Raw genomic sequence first — 25,558 nt, 5'->3', positions numbered from 1 at the left:
TATCACTCCCCGGCAGCCGGTCTGCACTCGGATGTAGCACCCCGTGGAAGCCACAAGGCAGGCAGATTTCAGGACAAGCCCCCAACCCAAAACACCCCAAAACCAGAATGGGGCTGGGGATCAGCCCCAGCACAGCTGCCACAGCTGCCCCCCCAGGACTGCTGCTCCCAGAGGCAGCGCTGGGTGCCCGCTGTCCCCGCAGGAAGGCAGAGCCCACGTTTACCTTGCCACCTCCGGGCTGGTGCTTCAGGTTCTCGGTGGAGCCGATTTTGGACTTGACGTTTTTCAGGTCAGGCATGGGTGCAGCTGAGGGCTGGATGCGGCTCTTGGCAGATGCGGGAGATTTCGGGGGGGTGCGAACCACTGCCACCTTCTTGGGCTCCCTGGCTGGTGGGGTGGGCAGAGAAGGAGTGCGGGAACGGCTGCCTGGAGTCCCGGGGGAGCCGGGACTGCTGTAACCGCTTCTGTCTCCAGACTTGGGCTGCTCACCTGCAGTTTACAGACACAGCGAGGCGAGCACAGGGTCAGCAGACAGATGCACTTCATTTTCAAGTGAGAGCTCAAATTAGAAACAACATTCCCCAATATCTCAGAAGAAAGACATTCTTTTTATTGTCCGGATCGTGCCCCGCTAGCGTGTGGCATCAGCATGCATGAAAAACCTGACAAAAGGCACTGAATCAGAACTACTTTTCTATGAGGAATTTGGAAGCATTTTTATAAAATCATGTAATTAAATACAGCTCAGATCACTGAGCAGCTCGGAACTGTGCCCCATCAAAAAAAAAGAAAAGAAAATCCTCAAACATCACCTTTCTCAGACTTTGCTGCTGCAGGAGGTGGTTTTTTCTGCTCCTTTCTGCCTGTTTAATGAATGAGAAAGATGGTTAAACCTAATAAAGCTGGAAATTTAATTGATTTAAGAATTTATGCAGCTCTGGGTAAGTATGGAAAATATATATATTCAGTGAAATGCACCATTTTAATGGAAATTCACAATGCCTGATGCTTTCTGGGGTTTTCTTCTGAGAATAATGGGCTAATCTCCATTCCTGCAATCGAAGAATTGATCCTCTTCTCCCAGGTCTTTGTGAAATATCATCAAGAGAAAAGGAATAGACGGATTAAAAAAAAAAAACGGAGCCGTCTAAATCTTCCAAATTGGAGGAAATCCCACGGGGATAAGGCGAGTGCCCTCTCCTACACACTGGCAGCTAGAGGAAGCGAGCAGAGGAAGCAGCGTGCAGCAAGGCTCCCTTCGGGGGAACCCTCCTCAGCCCCGTGATGATGCTGAGCGGCTCCGAGGCACCGCACGGATCTCATCCTGCTGGCCCTGCCCTTGCTCAGCGCCGTGCACGACCCCAGCCTGCATGAGGGGCTCCCTACCCCAAAATCCTTGCACGGAGAGCCTGGGGGCCGCAGCCCCGAGGGAAGGTGGCCGCACGCTGCTCTTGCCACCACCTACCGGAGCTGGGAGGGGTCTTGGGGGCCGTGGGGGTCTTTGCCGGGATGCGCGTGGCGTTGGCCGAGTTCCTCTGAGCCTGCCCGGCTGCGGAGCGTGGCGTGGCCGCCTTCGTGCCACCCGGGCCCTGGGGACACAAGGAGGAGAAGGTTGATGCAGGAGGGATCTGCCATCGCTTTTCATGGATCGTAGCCACGCAGGACCCCCCTGCTGCCCGCCCTGGCAGCCTGCAGGGCTCCCCAAATTTCCCCAGGTGCAGGCATCCGTGATGTGCCTGCTCCCACCCTGCTTGCCATCGCAGTGCCTGCCACGACTGCCGTGGGTACGTGAGCTCCCAGCTGCAGCCACAGCACTCCCCACACACTCAGGTCAAAAAATGTGCCCAGCTGCTCTGTCTGTCCTCTGCATTTCCCCTTTTATTCCCCTCATCCTGCTAAATTCGTGTGCAATAAACCAATCCAGCCTCCGCTCAGGACAGAGCCAGGCTCCGAGCACAGGTCAGCTTTTCCTTGGTCCCCAGCTGGAACGCACTCAGGTAACGTGTAAATAGCCCGTGGGGGTGTGTAAATAGCACGATGCTCTTTCCTGTCTTCTGATCCTGCAGGAAAGCCCTCCCAGATCTGCACATCCTCTTTCTAGCAATTGTCTGATGCTGGTCTGTGTACACAAGCTGATGCAAAACAGCAAGGGAGAACTTCAAAGCTGGTTGCTCCCACGGCAGCAGGAAAGCGGAGCAGAGCCATCACAACCCCAATCACAGAAACTCGGCATCCCATTACCTGAGACACAGCAAAAAGCTGCCCAAAAAATAAAACAAAAAAAAAACACAAAGGGACCCTGACATGCCTCGGGGAGACCAGCTAACACCCTGCAGCACGTGAGATACTCCTGAGACATGGTGCAGCCCCGTAAGCACCGTCAGAAATGCTTTAAGGTGCTCTCCGAGGCAGCTTTTGCCTCTCTCGCATCCCATCTCCTTACCTTGGCTTTCGTTTCTTGTGTTCCTGTACTGGCAGGTCGGGAGGTGACAGAAGAGACTCGTTTAGAGGTGGAAGCAGGGCTGGAGGGTGTTTTCGGAGGGGTTGTGCTAGAGGAGGTGTGTCGATGGAGGGGGATGGAGGCTCTATCGCCTGGGGGGTTGGCGGTGGAAGGTGAGGATTTCTTAAACATGGAAACAAAATCAAATTGGAACAAAAAAAAAATCAGTATGGGAGGGGAACAGAAAGGGATGGCTGACATTAAATAGGATTAGAAGGTGCAATGCAGAAGCAGGCGTGGGACAGGAGATGGCTGGCACTGCCCTGTCCTTGCGGCACAGAATTAGGCAAAGGTGCAGGTCCTGGGGCACTGCTGAGGTCTCACGGCTGCACCAAGATACAGTGACAGCCGAGCCCCCTCCCAGGGGATGCAGCGTGTCCTTGCCACCACCCTCTACACCATTTTAGCACCCAAACTGCTCCATTTTCTCCCAGACCACTAGCAGAGACGCTGCAGGATCGCCACGCAGACACCAGGCGCAGCACCACCACCACCACCAGCACTTTTGGGAGACGCAGACGGCTGCTCCCAGGTCCCTCAGCCCCATCACACCTTTATCAATAACAGCTTGCTATTAAGTTCCTTGTCAACCCTGCCAGACTTCCCTGGAAAAAGACTCCATTTCCTACTGTTTGGAAGGAATTACATGCCTCGCTTTAACTCTTCACCCACTGCTGTCTCTCAGCTTGCCCATTATCTTGCCCAGACACTGAGCCTGAGCTGAACATCCTCCAAACCAGCGCTGTGGCAGGTACCTTCCAAACTTCTGCAATTTAGCCTTTATTAAACTCTGTTCCTCCTGAAGAACATGGCATCTGCAAAGACTGGATTATTTAATTTCATTTTTTAATTAGACGTCTTGCTCTTTGTGCTGTTATAGCGCTCATCCCTGATACATCCCAATGCAGCATGGAATTTGCTTTTGCACCAGTTTGGCCCAGCAAACCCAGCCTGCTGCTCCCTGGTTTTGGGCTGAGAAAATGATTTTCCTAACTGCCTGCAAAACCCCACGAGCCACATCTTTGTTTTCGGTTGCTCTGCCTCCTTGCCCTCCAGGATCACCACGGATTGCACCATCCAAACCAGGGCAAGGGAAGACAAAAACAAAAATGCTCTTGGAAGAAAGACTGAAGGATGGAAGATAATGGCAGGGTTTGACACAGCCCAGTCCAGGAGAGCAGGAGAGGAAGACAGGAACATGCACAACCCACACAGGTGGGCTGGTATCGTGGCGGGTTGATTTTTTAGCTTACCTTCGGTTTCTTTTCCTCAGCTTCAGCCCCTTCCTTGTCTTTGCTGTCAATACGAGCTGACAAAGGGAAACAGACACAGTTACACGTTTTGGGACTGGGAGGTAAGCTCCAGCCAGCTGAGCACGTCTGTGCTAGGGTAACACGCATGCTGGGGTGGTGTTACACCTTGCTCTTGCTTAAATTAAATCCCATTCCTGGAAGAATTAGCAAGTTATAAATGTGATATCGTAAGCGCGTCGTGTCTGGGTTAGCAGATTATCCTGTTCCCAGGCAGTGATGCGTTAGTCATCGCTGGAGCATCAGACACACACAAGCTCTGTGTTTGGCCCAGATTTGCAGTCGGTTCCAGTAACACCCATTTAATTTAGGACAGAACAGCCCTCTTTGTCCCTAAATGCGAGCCTCCCTCGTTAAAACAAACACCCAGTTGGCTCTAACAACCACACAGACGCAGACTAAAACTGTGTGCCTCGATTTGGGTCAGGCCCTGCAGGGTCTGAGCATTTCAGCTGCTGTCCTGTGTGGTTCACACCAAGCATTTGGTGACTCTCACAGCGTTTCACTGCTTTGTCCCGTTAGTCCACGAGCAAAACAGTGCAGGACTGCAGTCATTAGGAGATTATAAGCGGGGAGGAAGTAATGTTTGTACCACAGGGCACTCGTAACAAAGCCCCTTTTCTCCACCTTCAGCTAATTCCTCCCTAATCTGGGAGGAAAAGCTGCTGATCCTCGCCCCAGCGTTTGGAAATAGCCCCGGTGGCTCAGCCCACGACCAATGCTGTTAATGCAGCGCTGAGACCCTGACCCCATCCCAGCAGCCAGAGTGCTGCAGAGCAGAGCGAGGCTGAACAGCCACGAAATATCTCTGGGTTTGAAGGAAAAGCTCTTTAGTTAATTAAAGAAATTCCTCCTGCTGAATCAGAAACTGGCTGACGCTGGGCGATGCATCTGCAACCCACCACTGGTTCCAGGCTCTGATGACAGCGCGAGCAAGCCATGCTGGCACCCTGCAGCCCATCTGCAAAGCTTTCTGCTGGCGTATCGGGAGCGATGCGATGAGAAATATGTCCTGAGCTTCAGCTCCACGGGGAAAAGCTACATCAACAATTTCTTTGTCAACCCCACGCAGCAAAGAGCACGCTTCCCTCTGCTGCAAACCAGAGAGAGAGGCGGGGAGCAGGATTTGGGGGATAGGGAGGCAGCCAGGACAGCTTCGGGGACGTGGCGCTGGAGTGAAAGGCAGAGCTTCCCCACAGCCAGACCCCAAAAGCCAGAGGGGAGGCGTGAGATGGTGAAGTGACCATCGGGTTTTGATGTGTGTCCCGCTGCCCCAGCTTCTCACCAAAACTCACTGCAAAATCTGCACTTCTGCACCGAGCAGGCTCCTCTGTGCCACCCCCGACCCCCAGAAAAAGCAGAAAATTGCTCTTGGAGAAAGGAAAGGTCCGAGAGCTGCCCTGCGGGCAGGGATCCTCGTGCTTTGAGGGGTGAACTCAGCCCTTCACCCAGCTGAAGCTGAGACTGCAGCAGCTCCAGCTTCCCACTGCCCCCCAGGGGCTCACGGTGGAGGATGCCCAGCCCAGAGACACGCAGCCCCCGTTGGAAGTGTCCACCCTGCCGGACACCCCAAACGCAGCTGTCACAGCGGCCGTCCCGGACACACCATCCCGAGCTGGGATGGAAGCGGGTGCTGTGTGAGAGCGCTGGAAATGCCCTGCAAAAGCTCCAGACCTTGCCTCCAACGGCAGTCAGCGGTTTTAAGGGAAAACTACAGGAAAAAGGACCAAGGCAGGGCCTTTTCCTGGGTCTGACCTATCTCAGTTGTGCTTTTCCTTCTCCCTCCTGGTGAGGACAGGCGATACGAGGAGTTATTGGGGTGTCAGCGGACACAGGTCTAGGAAGAAGCCACAGCGTGCGCCGGGTTAGCCCCGCACACCATGCCAGGACAGCACCAGCCGGTGTTCCTCCTCTGGGAAAGCGCCGGGGGCGAGGCGAGGAGCCCACCCCCCAAATCCAAGGAGACCGAAACAAACCCAGGAGAACCAAGCACCATCGGGACAGCCCAGCACCATGCAAAGGGGGGCGCAGAACCAAAGCGCGAGGGTCTGGCGGGGATGCCAGGACGTCCGGGATTAAATCACAGGGGGGGGGCGGGGGGGAGGAAGGGGAGGGAGAAGCAGCGGTGCTCTGTAGATCAGTCGGCAGCACGGGTCCGGGCCATTTCCAAAGCAGAGGGATTCGAGAGGTGGCAGCAAGCTGCAGGAGGCTGGGGCAGCCTTGTGGGGAGCGGGCAGGCGGTGCGCACGCACCTTTCCGGAGGGGCACGCGGCTGCCTGCTTTGTCTGCAGCGGGGGCACTCGGCTTCTTCCTGGGCGTCTGGCGTCCTCCTGCCTCCGGCACAGCCTCTTCCAGAGCAGCATCTTGGTCTTTTGTGTCGTCTTCAGACCGAGCAGGGAGGCTGGGTGTTTCCAGCAAGGGTCCGGCATCCTCTCCCTCGCCGGGCTCAGCTTCTGCCTGGGAGGTGGCTGCAGCAGGCTCTGGTGGGGTGGTCTCTGTGTGTTCTTCCCCCTTCTCTGGCTGTCTCCTCTCCTCTTGGTCCTCTTCTGCTTTTCGTGCTTCGGTTTCACCAGGAAGCGCCTCTCTCGGCGTGTCTCCAAGGCCATCGTGGGACTTCTTTTCTCCAAAGGCAGATTCCTCAAGGGCTTCCTTGGTTGCTGCTGCACAGAACCCTGCTTCAGGTCCTGGAGAAACGCGCTGTCCCAGCAGGGAAGGCAAATCCTGCTCAGAAGTCTCATCAATATCACGGTCCTCATCTCCTTCCCGTCTGCTGGCATCTTCTTTTAGCGGGGCTCTGGTACCCAAAGGATCTGGCCCGCCCTTACCGCGGGGGTCCACCGTGCCTCCTGCTGCTGCCAGCCCCGCAGCGCTCACGTCAGCACCCAGCTCTGCTCCCAGCTCTGCACCCACGCCGATGCCTTCCCTGCCTCGATGATCCCACACCTCGTCGTCTTCAGGCGGTCTGGAGTCCTGGTACATGTCCAGGGGGATTGGGATCGTGACCTCGATCCTGGTGGGAGCAGCCTTCGGTTCTTGTGACGGGGGAGGCTCCCGGAGAGCCCCGGCCACCTGCTTTGTGGGCTGGATTTCTTTTTTGATCGCATCTCCCATGGGCTCTTTAGGGCCAGGCTGTAGCTCTGGAGAGCCCGGCTCCCCTGGAGCTGAAGATGCAGAGTACGAAGCGTGGGCAAACAATTAGCACAGGCACGGCAAACAGGCAGTCACGGAACGCGGCAGGGAGACTGAGGAGTTGTACTATTGATCTAGAGGGTAAGAGCGAGTCCACCCTGCCCCAGTCAGCAAAATGTGGGACCCTGACCCCAGGGGGATTGGAAATAATGACAGGCACAGCGGGAGGAAGGCTCCCTGGAGTCTCAGGGGAGGCTGATGTACCCCAGTGTGCCAACACTGCCTCACCTGTGCTGCGAGCTGGCCATCAACGCATCCAGCTTCTCATCCACCATCACCATCGGACCACCAGCTGGCAAGCAAAGGGCCTGAACGAATCAGGCCAGGCACCCTCCCCTCCTTCGTGGGCTTACAAAACCCTGGAGGCCTCTTTTCCCTTCCAGGAGATGCTCATGCAGACATCACGAGCCCAGTTACATCCTCCCAGAGCTCAAACCTTCTCTGCTTTCCTCTCTAGGTCATTTCTAATGAGCTTGGAAAAGAGCACCCCTCTCTTAAATGTCTTAAAATGTCCCCTCTCTTACGCTGTGTATTTCGACACCCAGTGGAGCAAAGAGCCTCAGTGGAAAGGACTGCAAGTAAAAGGTGGCTGTAACTACGCAGCCACAGCAGTTTTGGAGCACGCATCCACTCCTCAGTGTTCCAGCAGCGCTGCCACCATTCAGACATGGTGACATTTAAAACCCAAAACTTAAGGTCACAGAGACACAGATCTTTTTTTTTTTTTTAGAGTAAAAGAGACAATTATGTTCTATCGCTGATCTCATGCATGACACAGAACTTCACAATTTCACCCAACAATTGCTGCATTAAGCCATATATTCTGGTTGAGCTGCAGCATTTCTGCTAGGAACTCATCCGACTGAAGCAGAGATGTACTGAGCCATGGAGAATTCACCCCGAGCACAGGTAAATTGCTCTGTGTCAACTGCTCCTGGAAGAACGTGCACCTTATATTCTGAATCTGTCTGCCTTCAAATTCTCTTTGGTCTTTTTGAGTACTGAAGGGCCTCGATTAGAGCACTTCAGTACCAAGATTCCAGTTCTTTCTTTGTTAGGTGACGGAGATTAAAAGAGGACAAGAAGGGGTCAAGACTGACTCAGTCTTTTAGCAATGGTCTCCCCATTTTAAGAGAACATAATGGTTAAATGAAAACTACCATGCAAAGACCTCCGGAACTGTGGTTTAAGAGAAACCTTAAAGTGGCATCTATTGGCAAGGGAGTATTGAAACGTGGCATCAAGAAACTCCTTTTGCAACCGCATAGTTTGAAGAGCGTTTCTGCAGGAGCCAGCTCACCGTCCTGGCTCGTTTCTGCTGCCAACAGGACCATTAAGGGCTGCTGGTGCAGGGATGTGGACAGGCAATTCATTAGCTGTGCCAAAATGTGCAGCACCAGCTCGGGAGCTGGCAGAACACCAGCACGGCAAAAATTCACGGCACCGTGAATCAGAAGATGCTTTTCCACCTGAGACTCCGAAGGCATTTTAACACGCTCCATCTTCACTCCGGAGATCAGTGTTTCAAATCCCACAACACAAAAAACGAAGGTAGATAGTAATGAGATATCCACGGCTGTGTGCATGCATCGATAATCGTATTTTCCTCCGAATCAAAGACAATCACATCATCATTAAAAGGAAGCAGCACATTATTAAAAGTCCATTTTCAGAGAAGTAACAGTTTACATAAGAACTTAGAAACGTCGTATTGGACATATCAGAGCTCCAGCTAGCTGCATGTCCCCAAATCTGACAGATCCCAGGACAATACAGAAAGGTCCTATTAAAAATCTGGCGATGAACAGCAGCTAGAACCAGACTACACAGGGCAGGCAGAAGAGGTACCCTCTCCTTTACCCCCTCTTGATTTCTTTTTTAGCGACACCACTACTTTAATACAGAAGAGTTGCTAACCTGAGACCCACCGGACAGGTAAGCAAATGCTGTATTTTAATTGCAAGGAGCAGAATGAGTAACTGTGCTGTGTGTGGAAAGCAAAGACCTCAGTTATTCCCTGAGATGAGAAGGCAGAGACCTATCCACTTCTTGAAAAGAGATGGATGTTTGTAAATGCACTAATTCAGCCATGGAGGAAAGACACTGACCAAGCAGCTTGAGGAATTCGTAACGTGTAACAAAACTACCTTACAAAATAGGGTTTAACCGGCTTTGTAAACAGCACACAAAATTAGAGCTATAATATATGAGTGTGAGCATGTTGGCTATGTCAAAGGGATTTCAAACCCCTCAGTCTGCCTCACTGGGCACAGAATTCAGCCAGCACTGGGTGCTTTGGAAGAATCCCATCCTCAAGTTTTCACTCGAGTCTGAATTGAGTAGAGTCAAGGCAGGATTCCAGATAGCCAGGAGGGCCCCGGATAATTACTTGGCCCATCTGAGCAGATGCACAATTAATGCTCTAGAAATGCTCACGGCCCATCATTGCCTTTGTCAGTTCTGTTCCTGGAAGCTGGGATGAGAAAACAATGCCCTTAATGCGATATCAAGGGCATCAGTGAGTAGGTTTGAGATCGACTTTTAAGTTGATAGGAGTCAAATACTTCACTCCTTTCATATGCAGGGCCCCAAATTGACCCTGCTTGGTATCGAGCAGTGCCCCCCAGCTACCTGCACCATCCCAGCTCTGTTCAGTACTTTTCCTAGCCTGGAGGATGCTCTCTTTTGCAACCTGGTGCTTTGCAACCAAGCACCAGGGCTTCAGCCATCTGAGAGACAAAGCTGGTGCATGAAAAGCTGCAGTTCCCTGAAATGACTGCGTGGGGACATTCCCAGCGTGTGTGACCCTCCTGGCAGGAACAGGGAGAACTTCATCATAGAAGAAAACCCCAAGCCACCAGCAGCACTAACTGGACCCAGTAAGAGAAGCTGGACTAACCTTGAGCGGTGTCTCCTGAAGCGTGGTCCTCCAGGTTGGGGGTGGCTCCTACGCCCGCCTCTTCAGCTGGTCCCAGTTCAGAGGAAGAAGGGGAAAAAACACGATCAAAACCACACGAATTAAGTTTGAGCATGTCTGGAGAATGTATTTACCTCCTTGCTGATTCTGCCCATCACTGCTGTGCTACGAGCAGGGCAGCATCAGAAAGGGAACTGACCCATGCCGACAATCAACCTAGCCAGATTTATTCAGCATGTGCTGTACCAGGCTGGAGGAGTCCTGGGTGGGAGCTTAGCACAGGCTCCTTCAGGCAGAGGTGGAGAAAACAAGCTGTAAAGGAGCAGGGAAACCTGTGGATTTTCATCCCCACCTAGCAGTTACGCTGTCGGTGGCACTCACATGAAGCCTGCCTCCGATCTGCGCCCTGCCTCCTCGGTGTCTTGTACCTAGCTTACTGCAACCAACTCTGCCCAGGCCATTTGATGCCAACTAATCTCTGTCTGGTATCAATCTGCTGCTTCAGGAATACAGATACACTAGAGAAGCATAATTTTCTTCATGGCAGTGATAATTTGTCTCTACCGGAATTATTTCCAAGTGTTATATAAATACCTTCAAACCAACCTAAGCAATTACACTTGTACACCACAGTTACAGAGTCAAACTAGGAATTTCTCCATTTTCCTCTTTTTTTTTCCAAAGAGTTCTAGAGGAACTGCTTCCTCCTGGCTCCCTGGTGCAGTCAGGCTGTGCAGACACTGCACGTCCCTCCCGGCCAGCGAGCTGCCCCCATCCAGGGCTCCTCCAGCAGCCTGGGATGGATGCAGGACAGGCAGTTCACCTGTGGGGCTGAGCTGTGGGGTTGTGCCGGTGTTTGGGCACTGGCAGAAGCCCATTTCTACCCAGTACCTTTCTCAGAACCTGCCTGAATTTCCTGGGGAACCCAGCAGCCACCACACAGGGGCCAGACACTCGTTTTCCATAGACAGGCCTGGTCCTCTCATGGGGTCCTGCTGGGCCGTACACACAGCTCTACCTCTGAGAGACCCCAATACACACAGTTTTTCCTCTGAGAGACCCCCATTGCTCCTTGCCAAACCAGGCCCGGGTGCAGGGAGTCCCCACAGAGCATTTGGGCTGAATTAGCCCCTTCCCTTCCTCTGTGTTATCCCTAAAACACGCCGCAGCAGCCTGGTTTCCAGCCACCGCTCCCGAGAGAGCCGCAGGAGCTGGGCCAAGGCAGGGGGCCACGAGACAAGCAGCAAGGCCCGGCGGCCACCGGCAGAGGGGCAGGGATGAGCGGGGTCTGCAGGTCGCAGATGGCTCAGGAAGGGACTGCACTTAGCCTGGAGATGGGAGGCGAAGCCACAAAGAGACACCAGATAGAAAGATTCAGAAAGATTGCCAGATGAGGAGCTGAGAAAGAGAGAAGGAAAAGCTGCGAGTTTCCCCCAGGCTGGGGAAGGCAAGAAGGAAGCTGTTAAGCTAGGAAGGATTTCTGCAGGCCATGGAGAAGGAAGAAGGAAGCGTCAGGAGCAAAGCAAGCCTGCGAAAGGTTTGGTCGTTTTTAAGCACCAACCAGTGCAGCTCTCTGCCCTGTCTGCATCAAGAGATGAAGCTGCGCCTTGGTCTCCCTCACCTGTGGTTCCTTCTGGGATCTCTCCGTGCTGTTCGACACCACCCTGATCCTCTTGGTCTCCTTCCTCCACTAAAGGTGCTGTGGCATCTGAAAAACAACGCAGCTTTCACATAGCCGGTGAGCGGCAAGGCCCTGGGGGGAGGCAGGGACGTTTCTGGAGATGGTTTTGCTCAGAAAAGCACCCGGCTCCCTCCCTCGAGCCAGGCCTTGTGTGGGGAGAGACAGCCGAGCACGACACAGCAAAGCCAGTCTCTCGGGGACACCACGAGCTGTCCCCTCTGCCACACAAACCACACGTCTGCATCTCCTAAGGCAGCTGGAGGCTTTGCTATAATCTCTGTCTGAAAATACAGAGCTGAGGCCAGCCACTGGGCCTGCAGCTCCCTTCGATCCCTTCCTGAACTATCTGTGCCCTGCCAGAGGGCAATCTGCTCGTCGTGACAGCCCTCATCCGACTGGAAAGAGGTTCAACATCCCTTCTTTTATGTCCTGGTTTCCTGAGCCACACGCACAGAACAGAGCTGTGCTGCAAATCACTGCCAGCCCACACCTCTAACGAGCCAGAGCTGGGACTAGTCAGCATCTCTGCACGTCTTTCTTTTTGATAATTTGTGCAGATAATGCCTTTATCTATCCAAGAGGCAGACACCCAGGATTCTGCCTCAGATTCTGCCTCTTCCTGGCTAAAGGAACACAAAAAGTGCAGTTAATTAAAACAGTGAACAAGTCCCTAGACTACTTCCAAATGAGATCTCTTCCACAACGTGGCATTCAGTGGCACTGAGTCCTACCCGTAGGACCTTCACACCAGCACAAAGTTTTGTTCCGTGTATAGACTCTGTCCATCTCATCATTCCAGCACGAATGGTGTTGGATTGGTGAACATATAAATACAGACGGATCAAAAAAGAGCTGTGAGGCACAGCTAGCTCTGAGAGTGCTGTGAGTATCTCAGTGGTGCACCATGTGCACACCTCTGCCCCTGGGAGCAAGGTGGGATTGCTCCTGGCTGTGCTGAGCTGATGGGATCCTGTGGTCACCACGTAAAAAGCCTTCAGGAAACAACCCACAAGCAACTCGCTCAACTACGAGCAACATTTCACACTCTCAGCAGTAGGCCTTCCAACCCAGTGTCCACCTTTAAATGAATTATCTCGTTCTGCAGTGGCAAACCTCGCTTGTGATGAGACTCGTGAAGAGCACTTGTCCAAGAGCACGAATACTCCTGCTGAGAAACCCCAGCAGAACAAGGCACAGTGAGTTTTTTGGCAAGGTTTACCACGACCCCATCCATCATGGTTTCAAAGCAGTAAGTCAAAGAGCTCCCACCTTCCGTAGTTGGGGTGCTCTTAGCGTCAGATGTTTCAGAAACAGGCTCATCCGATCCATCATCGACTGGTATCTGAAGGGGATAGCCTGGAAAACATTCAAATGCTTAGAACAAGTCCTTGGCTACGAGTCACGGCCTATGTGTTACAAACCTCTACCAGCCCAGATCCACAGCAGCAAGGAATTGGAGAGTGGAAAATACCTCAATGAGCAAGCAAAGCGTGAAAATGCCAACCAAAAGCACCGGTGCCATCGCCAAAAAGAACAAGCAGGAGCCCACCAGCAAAAGAAAAACCCAGTGAACCAGAGAGCTAGAAAGCATGGCACAAGCAGGAAAAGAGATCTCAGCAACATAAGCAGAAAAGATGTGCAATATTTGAGGGGTTGTTGTCCTCTCTGCCATCCCTAGAGCCGTTAGCTTCCCTCCCAGAGCAGGCTCCCGAACATTTCCACGATGTGTTAATTCTCGTCACTGCAAACCAGCAAGTCTCTGTAACGGGCTCGGTGCAGCACGTAACGTACAATGTGAAGGCTTGGTTGCAAAAGTCATCTTTGGGAAGAGCAGGGCAAGAAGCACAAATCTCCTCTTTGCAAGGAGTCTGGGCAAATAAAATAATATAATGAGAACTGGAGAAAATGGCTTGGAAAAGAAGATTCAAACTAATGTACGTGAAATCCCCGGGAAGCTGTGATGTGCAAAGATGGGACTACAAGCTGCGAGAAGCTCTGACTGAAATGCGTTATACGACCCATGAGGAATGGATGCTATGGATTCTCTTCAGAAGAGAGACAAACCCACTTATCTGGTGTAAGCTGTGGCCAAAGCACCTCAAGAAAAGAAAACCAAGATGATGTTTACATGGAGCATAGCCAGGAGTGAGTCCCACCACGTCTGCTGGTGTTGTGTGGGCTTCCAAGCTCAACTGTGGAGCATGGTGGAATGAGAAAGGAAAGGCTTCTCGAGAAATGCAGGTCTGAAATGTGGGACAAAAGACCCTTGCGTGGCTCCCGCTAGCAGAGCTCTCTGCTCAGTCCTCCCCTCTCCCTGTGCAGGTGAGAAAAGCAGGCAGCAAGCAGCAGCCTTGAGCCGTGTCTCAAAATAAAAGCAGTGCTCTACTTCGACAGCAAACTGAGGAGTGAACACAGAAACACGTGCCAAGCTGCAGCACTAAGAACACCCCAGGCTAGATACCAGAGGGATTTCTGCTCCTGCTGGGCAATGGTATCAAACAGCAGCGGTTTCCTACAGCTGTGAACACCAGAGCACCTTGTGGGCCACCCATGTCCCCTGGCTGCAGCCCTTTCAGGTCTCCTCCTGGCCGTCCCCAAGGCCCCCTCGCTGGCCCTGCTCTCCCCGGTTTTAGCTCTTTCTTCTCCCAGCAGTGGCCAGGGCAGGTCCTTTACACCACCTGGAGGTGCTCACCTGAGGGGATGTGCTTCTCCTGGCCAGCTGCGTGATCCTCCATCGTGGTGACGTCCTGACGCTGCTCCGCCATCTCTCAGCACAGTTACCTGGGGAAGAGGACAAAAAATCATCATGCATCAGGAAAATGCTGGCACCGCACACCCTCACCTGCTGTGTTCCCTCCTCCTGCTCCACGCAGCGATTTTGGTTCACCAGCCAACTTCAGGAGCACTAAATACCCACCTGCAAGCAATCAACCAACTTCCAGCCATCTCTTCAGACACTGCGAGGTGTCTGCTTTGTTCCCTGTTCTGATGAGCCCTGAAACCCCATCCCTGTGCTCGGGGAAGGTCAGGGCTCAAGATACACGCTGCCTATTGGGTTTCACACCTGTGCTGCAATATTCCCCGGAGCATCCAATGCAGGCGCCTCCAAGTCCACCAGGAGCAGATTTTATCCGCGGTCGCTGAGTGGAGGGCAGTGGAAAGGGAGCACTAAGGTGCTGAAAATGTACCTACAGACACGAGCCAACAGAGCACCCATTTTTTATAAAAGACACGTAAAGGAACTGATTTTCTTTGTGCACAGAGGGAAGGTCTAATGATTCCTGCACAAGCACCAGCATGTTCTGGTCGATGCATCCGTCTGTGTAAGGGTATGGGTGAATTCTGCCCAGCTGCAACACCAGAACGACCCAGGTGTTTAGGATTTCCAGAGCAAAACGCCCATCCTGGTGACCCTGGGCACTGCTCAGCCTCTGCTCTGCCACCGGAGCCTTGGCTGGCAGCAGGGCAGGGATGCCTGAAACACTGTGGTTGGGATTTCCAAAGGGGAGAAGGACTGAAAAACTATGCAGAGCCAACAAACCTCATGGTCAGCCTGCTAGGAAACGGTGCAGAAGGTGCCAGGGAAGCACAAAGCAACACGAACATCTTTATTTCGTCCTGCTTGCCGTTCAACACCATTCCAAACCCTCACGTTCCTGTGGGTTGGCTTCAGAGGGTGAATCCGAATTTCCCAGCCGAGCCACATGTCCCACAAAGAAACCAAAGCCAGGAACACCTCCCACAGGGCCTGAGCGGGACCAGCACTGGGTCTTGACGCAGAAAGGTGCTAAAATTCAGTTATTTTTTCCAGCGAGCATCGAGCTGCTCAAGGAAACGAAGCCGCCAACAAACATCCGCTCCTGCAAAGCATGGACCACATTTCTCCTTATCCTCCGTGCTAGCTGGACAGACAGTGGGTTTAGCTGACTTCCTAATAGCTGATATAATTACAGCCAGTGGCAGTGATTAATAACCAGCTATTAAGGGAAATGGCGAGTTTGCCACGACCGCCAGGAGCGCATGGATCCAGCAGCGGGGCTCTGGTTACCAGCAGCAAGGAAGCAAGCTCACGTGGGTTTGTTTGCTGGCAATAAATTCTCTGGATATATGGAACTAAGCAAGAGGGAAGCTCAAATGCCAGTAACCAGATCTTACCCCGTTTTTTTTAAGCCTTGGGAAGATGACTATGCAACTGAATTTCTGCCTTGGACAGCTATAAAGCCACCCAACCTAGCTGTACCGAGGAAGTTCGAGAATTTGCCCTGAAAGAAAATGGTTCACAAAAATGGAGGTATAAAATGGGAAGGAATAAAGTATCCATCGTTTGCCAAAATCTGGGGGGCTGCCCATCAAAAATGAATGCCCCTAATTATTTGGGCATACGGCCGCCCTCCTCCCAGGGCTCAAAGGATCGCATTGATGCTATCCCGGTCCCGTTTGGCTGGGACTTGATCCTATTTACAGGTCTAGTTAGTACTGATATGCAAAAATATAATGTTAACCTAGCACACAGAGGACATAAGAGGGCCCCTGTCCCACTCCCTACTGGTGGCCCCCCCCAGCCCAGCTCAGCTCACTAAACCTCTGCAGGCACCAACAGCTCTGCTTCCAAACCTCTGACCCCGATGCAAACCGCCCACAAACACCCTGCTGGATTTAACTGAGGCTTCCTCCTCCTGCCTCCTTCTCTCCTTCCTCCCACCTGATTTTTGGAGAGGAGCACTCAGCCTCTCTCCCAGTCTCCCTGGAAGGACACGTTTCGTGCTTTCTTGCCTCCGGACAAGAATTTCCTGGGACACCATCAAGAGAGGACTCCTGGCTCGACAGCCACCGAGCTCACGCACCGTGCCGGAGGCTCATCTGCTGGTGCTGTGCACGGCACCCATCTCAGCCAAAGCCGTCCTGCTTTTCCCCCGAGCACAGCATCGAGCATCTGTGCAAGCCTGGCACGACGGCAGCGAGCGATGATTCAGCAGAGGCCGGTGGATGTGCCGCTGACCTGCTGTGCTGGGGGTTTTCAGCGCCAAGAAAGGGCTGGGTGTTTTTTAGAGAAGCTGCTGGTTTCGCCGTCTCTCTGAGCACTGCAGGAAGGGCTTTAACGCTGCAATGCTCACGGCCAGGCAGAGGCAGGCTCTGTTCCCACTGAGCTCCGTGCATACAGCACGATTCAGCCGGAGCTCAAGGAGTGGAGATGTGCCCAGGAGGATACAGCCATTAATTTTGCAGAGATGAAAGGAAGAGCTGCCTGCTCGGCTACAAGGAAAAAGGCACCACCAGCAGCCACAAAGATGCATCAAAAAATCACTCAGCAATACCCTGAGAGCCCCAGAAACCTGGCTGCAGCTGAGGAGAAGCCCTGGATGCTCATTTATTTGGCCAGCATGGGGACACGGTTTGCTACACGGAGCAAAAACATCTCCCACACAAAGCAGGTCATCCTCCCGTGGGCAGAGGAGGAGACGAGGAGCTCCTTGAACCAGCACGAGCCAAGGGGCACAGAGAGGGACCCAGCTTTCACAAGGCTCCCGTGGCATCACGCTTTTAGCAGGAGAAATGCCCGCTCACTAGATGCCTCCTGCACCGCCCCGGACGCGTTTCCTGCAGCTCGCCCCCCGAGGCTGAGATTGAAACCCATCACAGCGGGGCTGATGGAATTTCAACGGGAACAGAGAAGTAAATAAATAACGGCGGGCACGCAGAGCGAGCCGGTGGGTGAGCAGGAAGGAGCCAGCAGCACCATTATCTCTAAGCTGTGAAGCTCTCCCAGCTGAATTCGAAACACGCAGGCCATGGAAAAATCATACAGCCGTATTCAGCAGGAACAGCCTCATAAAGACACTTCGTGCCTCTCCGATGGATGCTCAGCTTCATTCTCTCCTTTTTTTCTCACCCGTTGGACACGGCAAGCTCAGGACTGCACTGGCGATGCACACGGGGTGGGGACGGATCTGTCCTGCCTGCAAAGCCCCTCTTATTCCAGGGGAACAGCTCGGCTTGGCTTTGGGTTCTCACTCAAGTAATAAATGGAATTGAAGTCCTGAGAAAGTGCCTGTTTTGGATTCAGGTTTTTCTTTTTGAAGAAAGAGGGTCTGGGAATCGCACGTTTGAGGAACTGCTTCGAGTTCTGGACAACGCCTGTAATGACGATCTGTTTCTCCAGTGGGGGACGGGGAAATCCCTCTCAGGGAAAAACATAAGGGGAGAAATGCTCCAAAACCCCTGTAGGAACAGCCCCACCTTGAAGCAGTGGCTTGGTAATGTATAATTACACCAACGAGAGCTGCCCAGAGATAAACTTTGGCAGCACCTCCTGCTTGGCAGATAAGGCACAAGCCCCCCTGAGCACCTTATCCATTCCAGCAGAACCATTGTCGTTCTCGGGGCCACTATCTGCAACCCTGCAGCCCGCCCCGTTACGAACAGCTCTTCCAAACCTCGCATTTTTCAAACCCACAGCCCGCCTTGTGAGGGAGGAGGCGCCTTTATTTTGGGGCCCTTCCCAGCTGTGCAGCAAGGCACACGAGGAGGCACCACAGGGCCAGGGCAGGAGAAAGCGGCTGCTTTCTGGCAGTGCCAGCTCTCCCACCAGCACCTCTGCTGGTGCAAACTGGTCAGGTCCCTCAGCCTAAATCCAATTTTTCAGGTTTGGCTGTTTTTTGCCGTTTGCACCAGTGCAGGAGGAGCAATTGGTGTTGCATGATGGCGTGCAGCCCTGGAGGTGGTTTGGAGGACAGAGCAGTGGTGCTGGGCTCCCAGCTGGGTTGGGAGGAGGTTTGGGGGGCTGGGGGCTAAGCCCAGTGCTGCCGAAACCAGGAGCAGCTCCTGCTGGGTTTAAATGGTGGCGCTGTGTGGCCCAGGGTGGTCCCTGCGGGACTCTTGTGCAAAAGGGTAGGGGCTAAAAGCCCAAGTGGACATGGCTACAAAAGCAGTTTCCAGCCCAAAAGCGCCCAAAGCCTGCAGGACCAGGAGAAGTCTGAAGCGAAGAATTCAGACTTCAATTCCTCTGCAGGATGCAGTGCTCGGGAGCTGGGGTGCCAGAGCCACAGCCCTGGCATCGTCCTGCACCCTGATGTGATTCAGAAATTAAAGCAGCGCTCCTCTCCTATTGCCTGGTCCACAGTGTATTCCCTAGAGGTGTCAGGAAAATGGTTTGGTGTGGTCTGAGCCGCGGGGGGCTCAAACAGAGCCGGGGTGGCACTGCCTGAGCAGAGCTGAGTGCTGGGCTCCTGGCATCTCCCCAGCACCACCCGCACGCGTGAGAACGGGGCCAGGCAGCGCAGCAGCACCTCCTCCCTCCACCAGGGCTCCAGCAGCAAGCACTGTTTCACAAAGAGGGGAGAACAGCCTGTGCAAACCAGGATTACTAAAGAAAATTAAAACAATAAATGACGAAAATACGCAAGAAGTTCACCGTTAGAGTACACCAAAGCCTTGTGTACGGGGCACAAACCAGCCCCAGGTGTCGGTAAGAAACTCCTTGGTGCTGCAGCACCTTCCTCCTCCTGCCCCATGCCTCCTGTGCCATAGGGCTGAAGGCTGCAGGGTCTGGTGCTGTGATTCCTGCAGGGCCAGCAGCGATGGCACAGCACACACAGCACACACAGCTCACACAGCACACGCAGCGCTCACCCTGCTCCCCTGGGGCCGAACAGCAGCGCACCAAGCCCGGGCAGCTTCACGCCCCACTCAGATCCAGCAGCCCTGAGCCTCAATCCCTCAGCAAAAGGTTTCCTCGCCGTGAGAGGTGAAGAAAAGCAGGGCTGGAGAACACCTACCCCACGGAGAGACGCCCGGGGAGGGAAGCAGGTGCCGGGGACCACGCAGCTGCGTTTTGGTGGCGCCGGGTTCTCGTGGTGTGTTCCAGCCAATGTCGCCAGCACGGTCACAAAGGGGCACGGAACCGCGGCCCCACAGCCCTTCTGCTGCCAGGGGCTTACCTGCAAGGGCAGCCGGCGCCCACTCGCGCTGCTTAAAAATGAAAACTCACTAAACATCAGCCATCTGCTCAGCGTTACCTCTGAAAGGTGATCAAACGCAAGCAGGGGGGTTCACAAAGCAGCCTTCCGCCTGGATTACTCAATTAAAACGGAGTGACAGCCCCGTGAAACACCACCAGCCTGAAAGGTGCTTCATAATTCATAAGCAACTCCCTTTTCATCTCCTTTGTGTACTTTTCCAAGTGCTGTTTTTTTCCGAGAAGCCAACAGATGAAGGAATACGGACGGCGATCTCGTTATTTGTCTGATATGCGGTGAGCTGAGGAATTAAACGGAGTTTTGAGTTCTCTGACAAGAGGCTCAAAAAGTTCCCCCAGGTTCAAAGACAAGAAAAACGCCTCTGAGAGAAGCAGGAGGGAGCTGCAATAGAAATGGTGTCAGAAATGCATTTTTCTACATTGTTTTTTCCATGTTTTGGTGTAGGTGGCTGCTTGGAGGCCTGGGACGTTTGACACTTTCCCTGGATGCAGACGTGCGGTGGGTTTGGGCTCGTGGCAGAGCAGCTTTGAGGCTCAGGACCTCATCCCAGCTTCACGCACACCCCTTTGGGGCAAAAGGGGATAAAAAAGCTGGGTTCAAAGACACACGAGCTCGGGGAACAGTCAGAAACCATCCCTTAGGAATCTGACCACTCGCCCAGGGCCACCAAGCTCTCAGCAGCTGGTGAAGGTCCCCAGGGCACGCCAGTGGCCAGAGAAAAGCCAAGGGCCACTGGTGCTGGCCAGTTCCCATTTCTGAGGATGACACTAACACAATTTGCCATCCCGAATCAGCTTAGGCTCGCTTTGGCAGCTGGCTCCACGCAGGGTGGCAATCAGGAGAGCAGATTAGCCGGCCCCAGCTCCAGACCCAGCCCAAGCAGTGAGACTTGGGAGATGGAAAACGTGTTACCTGCCCAGAAAAGGACACCACAAACACAGCCCCCGCAGGGAATGGCCTGAGGAGCACACGCGAGTATTTTGCACTGCAGGAACACCCACCCTGCGCCTTGCATAACTGCCAGAGGCGCAGACTGCTGCAGACCTAGCGCCATCCCCACATCCCATCAGGAAGCTCCTGGTGGACACCACCGGGATGTCATTGTCCCTGATTTCCCTGGCAGGCACCCCCAGGATGCCACCTTCCCTGATTTCTCCCCGCCGGACACCCCCAGGACGTCAGGACCCACCTTTCGCCTCGCCCGGAGCCGCACACCTCCGTGTCGGGCTGCCACCACCCCTTCCCACCTTTCTTTTCCTCTTCTCCTCCTGCCTCACTTGACCCAGCCAAAAGCAGCCTCCTGCAGCCCCCCTCGAGCCCTGCACGCCCACACGGGGGGTGGCTGAAGGGCATCAGTGCCCCGGATCCCCCCTCTCATTCCGCACTGTGATGCGAAGCTCGGGCTGCCTCCGAGCCCGCTGGCTTGAGCTAGATTAGGGCTGCGATCAGAGGGGCTTACAGGGCAGGGAAAGAGAAGCCGGAGGAATTTTGGAGCCTGCCCTTGCCGTTCAGCGGGCTCCGGGAGGATAGGAGGAGGGGAAGCCTCTTTGCAGGGATTTACGAGGCCGCCTTCGGATTTCGCCCCAGCCCCCTGCTGGAGTATTTTGCGTTTCAGAGCCATGAGATGGGCCGTGGGTAGCTCAGTTCTTCCTCCCCCAAAATCCTGCTTCCTTAGGAAGCCTTTAAGCAGTTTGAACGCGTAGAGCGGATCAAAGGGAAGGCAGAAGATCTTATTTACCAGCTAATTCCCTTTGACTCTTCCCATCCCGGGCTCAGCCTGACCGGCTGGAAATCAGAGCACCTCTGCTGCTGCAGGCTCACAGCTCTGTGTCAGTCGGTGTTAACCAACAAAAAAAGCTGGCAGTGCCAAAGTGCCCCAAAATGCTGCTGGAGTGTTTATGAATTAGGACGTGCCCCACCGAGCCTCCTGTCTCCCGGCTGCAAGTTGCACCGTGGGGAGGAAGAAATGGCTTTCCTGAGGACAAGGAAGGAAAGCAGACATCATCCCACTGCCCAGCAGCTGCCGCCCTCTTCTCTGTCGCTCCCATGGAACAATTATAAAGGCTGCTCCTGCCATGGCAGCCCAGGGAGATCCCTTTCTCACAGCCATCGGTGGCAAAAGGAGCCCGGTGGGGCTCATCTGCTCGGGGACGCTTGCAATCTACCATGAGCAGGACCGGTGGCGTGGCCAGAGGTTCCTTGTGGCTATCACCATTTTCTTCCTTAATATGAGGTCAGGAACAAAGTGACAGGACTTATTTCATGCTCCACTGGTACCAGGACACGTCCCAGGGCTGGGAAAGGCTGGTGGACCGAGGGCTCAAACCCGAGGCTGGTGCTGAGCCAGCGGGGCCACATGGAGCTGGGTGCTCGGGGAGGTGCACGGCGCTGCACAGCACCAGGTCGGGGTGCTCGGGGTGCTTCTGGCCACCAGCAGCAGCTCCGTGACAGCAGCTCCGTGACAGCAGCTCCGTTCTTCACCTCCGTGCAGGCTCCCGAGCACCGTCTCCATTTTACAACCGCTCGGCAGCGCAGCCGCGTGCCGTAGGACCCAGCAGAGCCGACTGCCGGTCTGAGAGCCACAGCTCCTGCTAATTCGGTCTCTCCGCAGGCTTTTTGTAGCAGCACACGTACAGCAGCATCCATTTGCAGCGCCAGAGCCACCGGCTGGAGAAATGTCTGCAGCCCGGGGGGAAAGGGGGAGCAAGCACCAGGTGGGGGTCACCCGCACAGGGCACAGAGCAGGGGCACCGGAGCGTTCGTGTCAAATGCTCCAAATGTTCTGCATTTAGCTGCAAAAACATGCAGAGCCCCCAGCGAGAAGAGAAAGCAGGGCTCTCCCTGCAGCACCCGGCCACCTCCCTGCCAGCCCCAGCAGTCTCTTCTTTCTTCGCTGCAGCAGGAATTCTGCCTCTGCTGCGGTGCTCAAAGCCACATCCTGCAGTGCCGGAGCAGCCTCAGGGCGAGCACCGAGCAGGCTGAGCACCAGCCCCTTCCCCAGCCTCACTCCATGCCGAGGGGATCAGCGTGCAGCCAGACTGCAATTTAACGAGCAGGAAGCCTCGTTTGCACCTGTAAATGGGTTTGGAGATGTGGGTAGGTGCTGTCACCTTCCACCTTGGCCACCATCACACGTGCACGCCCTGCACAAGCAGGATTTGTGCGTGGCACTGAGCACTGCCATCTGTGTGATTGTCATCTCCTCGCCCTGGGTTTGCAGCTCCGGAGGGGGAAGCAGGGATCTCGCCATCCAGCTGCCATCCAGCCACACCCTGAGCTGCAGATTTTGGGAAAGATGCTGTCGAGACACAAGGTGTGCGTGCTGCTCGCTCACTTTGATCTCAGCCGCTCCTCCCGCTTTGATTTCGCGGCGCAGACACTTGCTGAGCCCTGACAGCACAGCCTGGGCAGAAGTTCGGTGAACGTTCAGCTCAGGAACGAGGACACTGAATATCAAAGATGCTCCGGGCCACAGCCCTAGCCTACAAACACATGATCCCAGCCAGCATGGATGGGAAGGAGCCAGGAAGGTGCTGGGAACACCATTGAGGGTGCTGGGGACACCACGAGAGTGTGGGAGATTTTTTCAGGGCAAGGAAAACATTCAGGCCATCTCCTCGGGCTGGCCTTTCTGTTATGTTGAGCTGTTTCAGCACACAGCTAGAAATGAAAACGATGACAACAGCACCATCTGCTCCAGCTGCCGCCACGGCCCAGGGCACAGCTGGCCTGAAAAATCCCCCCCTTTCCTCTGCTGTGACCCACGCGGTCCTGTGACAGAGCAGCACCAGTGCTCATCTCACCAGGACGTCACCGGGAGCCTCCTGATACCCAAACCGGGCCCCGCAGTGACGAGCTCCAGCATCCCACTGGGACTGGCAGCACTGGAAGGCAGCGGGACGCCTTATTGTGGCCGATCCTATAAATATAGGGGAAAGGAAGCCAGCTCTCTTACACGCTGCTGCCTCACCCTAGAAGAAAGGAGCACGGCAGAGCTCTCAGCTCTTTGGGACTCTCACATCAGCAATCGCAGGGCATCCAGAGGAAGATTTTAGCTTCTGCCCGAATTTTCTGCATCATTTTGTTCTCCCCTACCAGGAAACATTTCAGTTGAAGTCCAAAGTGAGCGTGCTTCAGTCTTTCTTCTTCCAAGCCCAAAGATGCAATAGGATCTTCATCCAGCGCTTCCCCGTGCTTGTATTGCCGCTGTTATGTTGGTGCAGAGCAGCAGAAACAAATTGCTCCCCTAAATCCTCTACACCAAGAGGTGCGGAGTTGTGCCTTGATTTTTTTTGTAGTGAGGGAGCTCAGTCAGAACCGTGCTGAGGCACAGAGCAGACGAGGATCTTTAAGTGTGGAAGGATGAAGAACAGCACGTAAAAATCAAATGCTCGGGAGTCTCCCTCCAGCTCATCTTCACCCCACGAGGGCCACTCGGGACAATAATCAGGTACCCATCTCATCTCACCTCAATTCTAGCTTTGCCGAGCCGACAAACACATTCACAACAGCAGCAGATGCAGGCGGCACCAACAGTGATAGTGCCATAAATCCAGGCCCTAAATGCAGCCCAGCAGTAGCCCCATTATTCCCCTTCCCAACCCAAAGGCTGTGGGATGAGAGGTCCAAAATCCAGCACCCGTGTGCGTTTCATCCTGTGGCTGTCACCTAGAGGCCCAGGGGACGAGCAGTTGGAGCTGTCCACCTTTAAGGTCTAGGATTTGGGCTCCGTCCTCCCCAGCACGTTGGGGAAAAATCAGCGAGGTGCAGCCAGCGTCCTCAGGGGCTTCGTCCCCCTCCATCTAAATGCAGCTCTGCTGTCACACGTCTGACACGCACAACGGGACAGCCTGCTCGGGAGCCTCACCTCTTGCCTAAAATAATATTGCTGCTGGTTTCGGGTTACGAGGATCCATTCACGCTCCCTAAGGTCACGGCTCCCCCGGATCGCTAATACAAAGGCAGGAAGGAGCAGGGTGCGGGTGCTGCAGCCGTGCTTCTATAAAAATATCGCGGCACGGCGCAGAGGCCAGGTGCTGCAGGAGGCTCTGGGCACACCCAGAGCCCCCCGGGGGAGGCAGGAAGCACTTGGCTGCGGCGGACGATGCTGGGTTTGCTCCCACGGCAGGCTTGAGCTGCAGCAAAGCCAAACCTGTGCGCACACGAGGTGGGGGTCCGTGGTGTTCCCCCTCTGCATGGTGCACGCCTGCAGTGCCTGGTGGCCCTTGCTGGGTCTCCAAACCCTTCTGATGCTTGCTGATGGCTCCTCGGCATCACCTGGCACGCCCAGCTCACTCCCACTGGCTGCATCTTGCTAGAAATTTGGCAACGAGCACCAGCGAGGGGAGATGGTCGGGGTGCAGAGGACGGGATTCTGCCATTTCAGGGCTCGAAGCAAGCACCGCGAGGCTCCGGGGTGCTGGAAGAGCAAACAAGCCCCGGGAGCGAGCAGCCCCTCCGTCAGAGGAGTGCCTGAGCAGAGTCACTAAGGAAACCGGCTTCGGAGCTGCGCAGGGACCTCAGACAGCCGTGACAATGAGCCCTATTATTAGGCACCATAAAAGCACCGACATATCGGGGAGATTCGGCTTTAAGAAGCGCTTTCACATCAACCAGTGTTCCTAACTCTCTTCCCCTCTACCCCCAGGTTCCTCCAGGCAAGAGGCACGGCAATTCAGCCGCCACTAAAGCAGGAAAAAGGCAAAAACACACCCAAAGCAGGCTCCCAAACCCACCCGCAGGAGGAGGATGCGCTGCCAGCAGCACTGCTGCAGCTGAGATTCCGGCACCAGCCGGCGCTGGGAGCCCAGCCCAGCGCGTCAGCACCCGGCAGGGAGCCGGGCACGGGGCGCTCGCAGCCCCCCAGCTCCTGCCCGAGCACCAGAGGCTCCCCGAGCGCTGCAGAGCCCAGGTCTGGGTCTGCCGGGTGAGGTTTGTGGTGGGAGGAGGGCTGGTTCCTGCTGGTTCCTGCCCCAGCTCCCGGTC

General features: G+C 54.5%; 1 protein-coding gene across 31 annotated transcripts in view; it reads right to left on the bottom strand.

Moving 5' to 3' along the window:
* MAPT (microtubule associated protein tau) overlaps nucleotides 1-25,558 on the bottom strand; it is a 42,936-nt gene that overhangs the window by 12,804 nt on the left and 4,574 nt on the right. The window contains exons 1-12 of one of the 31 annotated variants that reach the window (XR_011805146.1): nucleotides 19,373-19,873; nucleotides 14,290-14,378; nucleotides 13,389-13,465; nucleotides 12,867-12,953; nucleotides 11,538-11,624; nucleotides 9,899-9,964; nucleotides 6,063-6,971; nucleotides 3,754-3,809; nucleotides 2,444-2,623; nucleotides 1,466-1,589; nucleotides 813-863; nucleotides 224-489 (exon numbers count right to left, since the gene is read on the bottom strand). Coding sequence is in view for 30 of the 31 variants with exons in the window: in XM_072028709.1 (XP_071884810.1) it covers nucleotides 224-489; nucleotides 813-863; nucleotides 1,466-1,589; nucleotides 2,444-2,623; nucleotides 3,754-3,809; nucleotides 6,063-6,971; nucleotides 9,899-9,964; nucleotides 11,538-11,624; nucleotides 12,867-12,953; nucleotides 13,389-13,465; nucleotides 14,290-14,378; nucleotides 19,373-19,591 (2,211 nt within the window). In the remaining variant the exon portion in view is untranslated. The other 30 variants (XM_072028711.1, XM_072028709.1, XM_072028707.1 and 27 more) reach the window with 30 other exon arrangements.

The sequence above is a fragment of the Anas platyrhynchos genome, chromosome 28, assembly GCF_047663525.1.
Source record: "Anas platyrhynchos isolate ZD024472 breed Pekin duck chromosome 28, IASCAAS_PekinDuck_T2T, whole genome shotgun sequence".
NCBI lineage: Eukaryota > Metazoa > Chordata > Aves > Anseriformes > Anatidae > Anas > Anas platyrhynchos.
This window is presented reverse-complemented; position numbering and strand designations above follow the sequence as displayed.